At 37.1% G+C, this 6,947-nt stretch overlaps 1 protein-coding gene across 1 annotated transcript; it reads right to left on the reverse strand.

The window, feature by feature from the left end:
- Positions 1-3,733: 3,733 nt before the first annotated feature.
- Positions 3,734-5,922, reverse strand: LOC133034401 (uncharacterized). The gene is made up of 3 exons (XM_061109482.1): positions 5,633-5,922; positions 4,372-5,446; positions 3,734-4,222 (listed from the first exon to the last, which is right to left on the reverse strand). The coding sequence occupies exons 1-3, from the start codon at positions 5,920-5,922 to the stop codon at positions 3,734-3,736; spliced, it is 1,854 nt and encodes a 617-aa protein (XP_060965465.1).
- Positions 5,923-6,947: the final 1,025 nt, after the last annotated feature.

Raw genomic sequence — 6,947 nt, forward strand, 5'->3', positions numbered from 1 at the left:
TCATTTTCTGCCGGTTAGAACAACATTTACAGTGGATCAGTTTGCAGAGTTGTATGTCAGAGAGATAGTGAGACTTCACGGGGTACCGAAGTCTATAGTTTCGGACAGGGATCCGAAGTTCACCTCCAAATTTTGGCAAAGTTTGCAACGGGCAATGGGTACAAAGCTAAAATTCAGTACAGCATTCCATCCTCAGACAGATGGTCAGTCCGAAAGGACAATTCAGATATTAGAGGACATGTTGAGAGCCTGTGTTATGGACTTTGAAGGCTCATGGAATAAGTATCTACCGTTGATAGAATTTTCTTACAACAACAGTTATCAGAGTACGATAGGGATGGCTCCCTATGAACTGTTATACGGTAGGAAGTGTAGATCCCCTATCCACTGGGATGAGACAGGGGAGAGGAAATACCTAGGTCCAGAGTCAGTACAGCGGACCAATGAGGCAATAGAGAAGATAAAAGCTAGAATGCTTGCCTCACAGAGCAGACAGAAGAGTTACGCAGATCCGAAACGCAGAGATGTTGAGTTCCAGGTAGGGGAACATGTGTTTTTACAAGTATCTCCGATGAAGGGAATTAAACGTTTCGGGAAAAGAGGCAAGTTATGCCCTAGATTTACAGGACCTTTCGAGATTCTCGAGAAGATAGGTCAAGTGGCATATCGGTTAGCATTGCCTCCAGCCTTATCAGCAGTTCACAACGTATTCCATGTCTCGATGTTGAGAAAATACGTTTCAGACCCCTCTCATATACTCAGCTATGAGAGTCTTGAGCTACAGCCAGACATGACTTATGAGGAACAGCCAGTGCAGATCCTGGATAGAAAGGATAAAGTCCTTCGGAATAAGACCATAGCATTCGTCAAAGTTCTCTGGAGAAACAGCAAGGTGGAGGAAGCCACCTGGGAGCTAGAGTCAGATATGAGAGCTCAATATCCAGAGTTATTCAGGTTAGATTTCGGGGACGAAATCCTTTTAAGGGGGGGATAGTTGTAAAGCCCGCTTAGTTAATTTGGAAATTAGCAGTTGTTTATGATTAATTATGAAATTATTTATAGCTATTTAAATAATGTATTATATTGTTATTTATGGAATTCAGAAATGCATGGTTATGTTATTCAGTAGTTTTCATATTTTGCATTTCCGGTGCCCGGTATTTTGGAACTCGGCGTTTGGCTCAGTAGAAATCACAATTTAGTATGTTAGTAGTTTGGGACTGGTTTTAGACATTGGGAATGTCGGGAATGGCCGGGAATTTAGAATTTCCCAAAAATACCCCTTTAGTATGATTTATGTGGTTTTATGGTGGAGGGGCAAAATGGTCTTTTTGCCCTATTTGTATTTTGTCTTTTGTGATTTTATGAAATGGAAAATAAATGTTTAATTGTTTAATTGATGGCTGAAATAAAATAGTATATGTGGCATTTATTCTTTTTCCTTCTCATTTCAACACTTAGTAAAAAATTAGAAAATTTTGAAAAAGAAAACTCTCTCTAGTCTTCTCTCTATTTCGGCTGAGCTTAAGGGGTGCATGAAGCTGATTTTCTTCTTTGATTTTCAAGCAAATTCTCATCCATTCTAAGCATTCTTCAAGCTAGGTTAGCTCCTCCTGATTTCCTCTTTAAAATTATGAAAAAAATGATGAAATATTGAGTGAAATGCATGCTTTTTGATGATGTTGCTGCTGCTGGTTATTGTTGTTGTTTTTATGACTAAAATGTTGAATTAATTATGTTTAATTAAGTTGAATTGCATGCTTGAGTTTCTTGTTCTAGTTGGTTAGATTTTTATGTGAAAAAGTTATGATTTTTGAAAGAAATGGTGTGATTTGTTGCTGTATGGTTGCTGGATGTTTTTAGTTGTTTGCAGAGGCTTAATTATGTTGGTTTATGTAGATTCTAGCTAGTTTGAATGCATGTCAAAGGGATTTGCTCAAGTTTGAGTTTAGAACTCAAAGCTTGAGCTTTAATGGCAAATTTTGTATCTGTGGTTTCTGGGTAGGTTTGATGCTTTGGTTATGTTCTTTGGGGTATCTAGAGCAGGTCTGGAAAGTTTGAATCAATTTGGGGTTGAATTGGTTGAGATATGAAAATTTGATGTTGCTGCCTGCGAGGAACCAGAATTCCGGTTGTGCATCCGGAATTCCGGATGGGCTTCGAAAATTCCCAGAACCGGAATTCCGGTTGGGCAACCGGTCTGCCGGTTGGGGAATTTTCAGAACCCGTGTTTTTCCTCGTTTTTATGTTTTAAGGGGTATTGCCATGCTTTTTATCGATAGGGAAACTTTTAGTTCCTAGTTTAAGTCCCCGGGAAGTGATTTAGCGTGTCACTTATAGCGTTGTGATTTTTATGGTTTAGGAGCCAGTAATCCGCCGCTCAGCTAAAGTTCCAGTCAGGTTGACCGGCACACATGAATTCGGAATCCAGGTAAGATTAGTATAACAGTATGCATATGTAGATTACATGTTTAGCGTGCATGTAGGAAGCCTGTTAGATTACATTAGTTATGTATGTTGGCTTCGAACCATCCAACCCTGTCACGTCGGTACAGGCTGGAGTATGACCAGCAGCCGGAGTATGGCCGGTTCGACCGATCAGGCTGACATTTGGTTGGTGGTTCCGTGCTATTGACCTATCCCGTCGGTACAGGCTGGAGTATGACCAGCAGCCGGAGTATGACCGGTTCGACCGATCAGGAGGATACTTGTCAATAGTACCGTCCCTATGAACGTTCAAAACTCATTACCATGTTGGACATGGCAGTAGTGGCTCAGTACCGTGTTGGACACGGCAGTAGCGGGACTCAGTATCGTGTTGGACACGGCAATTAGAATTATGTATGAGTATTATTATGCTTTTCTTACTGAGTCTGTCGACTCACAGATCTACGTTTATGTGTAGGTAAAGGCAAGGCTAAAGCTGATGGACCGTGAGGGAGCTTGTGAGTATTGTACATGTCGGGGCGGTTAGGCCTGGAGCGTACGATCCTCGTGACAGCAAGGCTGATTTTTGTAACTGGTCGTTAGACGACCTTTATTTTGTGTATCAGTTAAACAGTTAAAACTTTTTGTAAATAATTTTATAATCGGGATCCCGAGCCTTTTGTAATATTGTTTTATAAGTTTAATTAAAAAGCAAAATTTTAATTAATCACGTTTTTCCATAAACCTCGTTGATTAGCAACGAGCTGCACAGTACGTTTAAAAATCACGTAATACGCCTATGGTAGTTAGGGTGTTACACCCAGTCTTCCCAAGAAGTGATTTGTTTTTTCAATCAGACTGTCATTGTTCTTATAGTTTTTTAATGTTGTTTTTATGTTTTTTTATGTTGTTATCGTAAACAAACATTGGTGTTCTGTTATGTTTTCTTACGTTTTGTGTGGACAATATGTAATCTTTATTTTTGTATGTTTTTTCTTCTTCTTCTTATGTACAAACAAGTTGGTATGTTAAATTTGTTAGTATTTTCATTTCACATCCCTTCTTATTATGTTTTTTTTTCTTATAGTTTCTCTGTTTTTTTGAATACAAATATTCATTTCAGTATTAAAAACACAAATTGTTTCAATAATAAACTTCATATATATATATATATATTCAATTTAGTATCTAACATCTTTTAATATCCAATCTAAAGTATCATCAAATCCCAATGTAATCAATGTTTTCAAATAAAAACTATATTCCCTTTGTATTTCAGAAATTTAAATTCCTCAATATCTCATTCTCAAAACGTATGTGTAGTTTTCTTTTGTTTTTCCACTGTTGTTCTGTTGTTGTTTTTATTCCCTTCTACGTCTTCTGCTGCATGTTCTTTTGTTATGCCCCAGTTCACCACATTTGCTGCACTTGTTGTGTTGATCCTTTTCCCATCCAAATTCTTCCTTCTTAATGTTTTTGGTCTTCCTGATTTTACTCTTTCATGTGGAGGCAAGACTATAATATTCTTCACTTCTTCCGGTACCTCCCACTCACTTTGGTGTCCTATTGGGTAAACTGTCCCTGAATAAGTTGCCAGCCAATTTTTTTTTGTGTAGTAATCTGAACAGTAGGTGTACGGGTCCATGTTCATCTCCCTCATCACGGCCACAGCGTGCCCGCATGGCATTTCATCTATTTGGAACCTGTTGCATGTGCATGTTCTTTTTTCTAGGTCTACTTCCCACGATTCTTTCATTCCATTTACCTCAAACAAGTAATCTGTTGTTGCTTTAACCTGTTTTAAATTTTATTACAAAAAAAAAACAAACATAGCTGATATTCTTACAACAACAATACAAAGCTATTAAAATAACACTACAACAACACACTTTACTTACTGTTTTTTTTTTCAAAAAAATAAAAAAAGCATAATTAATATTGTACCTCCAGATTCAATAAGTATGTGTAATTTTTCAACAGTATGTCTTCTCCAGTTGGTGATAGCTTAGTGAAGGTGTTCAGTACTTTTGTCCTATTAGTATGCGTCCATTGTTGCACCAATGCTCTCAAGCATTCTAGCAGCGTTGTAATTGGTAGCTCCCTTGCTGCCAAATTTGCAGCGTTCAGTGATTCTGATATGTTTGAGGTCATTGTAGAATACCTCTTGTTTTGGCTATGAATTCTTGACCACTTTTCATAACCGACTTTTTTTAGGTAAGGTCTTATGCGTTTGTCCAATCCATCCAATTCAGCCATGTGGAACTCGAATTGCTTTTCTGTGTAGGCTTTGACTGCTCCAAAGAATGGCAGATTGTATTTGGCAGCATGTTGTTTGAAGCTTGTTTTAAGGTTGCTCAAAATGTGGTAACCGCAGTAACTGTGTGTAATTTCTGGATAGATTTCTCTTGCTGCTTTGATGAGGCTTTCAATCCTGTCTGAAATTAGGCATTGGTGTTCCCGGACCCCATACGCTTCTTTAAATTTTTTGAAGAACCATTTCCAAGATTGGTCATTCTCAGAATCTGCAACACAAAACGCTAGTGGAAAAATATGACCTGCTGCATCTTGTGTGCATGCGCACAACAAAGTTCCCCCATAAGCTGCTTTGAGGAATGTTCCGTCCACAACAACTATCGGTCTGCATGCTCCCCACCCTTTTATGGATGCATCCAACGCCATGAAAACAAAGAGCAAGCTGTTGTCTTCTGTTGTTTTCAGATCGACAAATGATCCAGGGTTTGTTTTTTCCACCATGTGTAAGAAACTCGGTATTAGGCTGTACGAGTCACTAGCATTACCTCTCAAGTCGTTTACTACATGTTCCTTACTTCTCCAAGCTTTCATATAGTTCATTTTGATGCCATATCTGTATTTCAACTCCCCTTTTATGTCCATCGGTGTTGCCTTTGTCTTTATATTCAAGAACTTCGGTTTTATGCATTCCCCTATCAGTTTCGATGTTGCTTGCCTTTGGTCTTCATGCCTAATATTTATGGGGCATGTGTGCATATTTGAGAACCTATTAAAACAAAAAACAACATTACAAAAACTTTAAAAACAAAAAACAACAAAAACAACATTAAAAAACTATTAAAACAAACATGTTGCAGAGATCAAACAGGTGTATTTCAGTACAAAGTGTGGAAAAAGGGCATTTGTTCAGGCTGACAACAAAAACAACATTAAAAAACTATTAAAAACAAACCTCCTGATTATGAATGTGTTTGTTGGGCCATTTCTCGATGCTCGTAGTGACCAATTGCAGCTTTCGTAAACACATTTCAGACTGTACTCTTGAGAGCAGGACTTCCACACTTTGTACTGAAAGTTGTTTTTGATTGCGTAGTAGCTGAGGACATTCTTTAGAGTTTCTTTGTCTTTGTATGCCTGTCCTTTTTCCACTTCGGGGTGATGCTTGTCTGTTATTAACTTTGCATTGTTGATGTCGATTTCTGGATCCAGTTTTTTACTGGTGTTTTCAAGTTCTTCTACCATTTCTTCAGCAACCAGATTTGCATAGTCAATTATGTCGAATTTGTCGTCCTCATCTTCTATTGTTTCTGACTATTTCCCTTCTTCTGTTTGCTGTCCCGTTGTGTATGATTCTGTTGTTGTTATGTTGTTTTCAAGCGTTGTTGTGTTGTTTTCGATCATTGCCACATTATATTCATACGGTGTTGTTGTGGATATCAAATTTGGTGTTGCACCAGGTGTTGTGTTGTTGTTTTGCTGGTTGACACATAGTGGATATGTGGTGAAATCTGTTTCCTTGATTTTCAATTCCAAGTAAAAGTAGAGGCTACGATCGTTGCATATTTTGATCGGTGGTATTACTTCTTTAGCTTGGTACTGTATTTGTAGTGTTGTGCTGGTGTTTTCGCACCCCAATGAAGTAAGCAGTATTTGCAGTAGCTCTTCGTACTTGCATTTTGTTGGTATGAATTCTCCACTAGCCACATAGTTCACATAATTGTGATCTTCATTCCATTGTCCATTGCTCTTGATGAGTACTGGTAGACGTTCCATTACCTGTCATTCCAGTGTCTTATTTTATGTTTAAACAATAGTACAACAACAGTAAAACAATAGCAAAACAACAAAAAAAAAAAAAATCAACAAAAAAATAATACAACAACAATAAAACAACACAAAAACAACCAAATACAAATACCCATTATATTTTTTATTAGTTTTTATTATTATATTTGTCTGATACATATATGTAGGAATGTTTTTGTATTACTAACCGCAAAACAACATTAGAACAACCCTAATTTTTTGTATGAATAATTGTAGTAATTTATCAACTATTTTTTTCGAATCATTTTGTGTTACAAACGTCAAATTAACAATAGAACAACCCTCATTTATCTTTTTGCATAATAAATTAAAGAATATCACATTTGTGTTTTCGTTTTTTTTAAACTTCAGATCTAAATCTGGGGTTGTTTTTTTTTTTGGTTTCTTAAGAATTAAATTAATTTTTGGGTTTTGTTGTGTTTACCTCTGTTATTTTGGGG

The sequence above is a fragment of the Cannabis sativa genome, chromosome 2 (assembly GCF_029168945.1).
Source record: "Cannabis sativa cultivar Pink pepper isolate KNU-18-1 chromosome 2, ASM2916894v1, whole genome shotgun sequence".
Taxonomy (NCBI): domain Eukaryota; kingdom Viridiplantae; phylum Streptophyta; class Magnoliopsida; order Rosales; family Cannabaceae; genus Cannabis; species Cannabis sativa.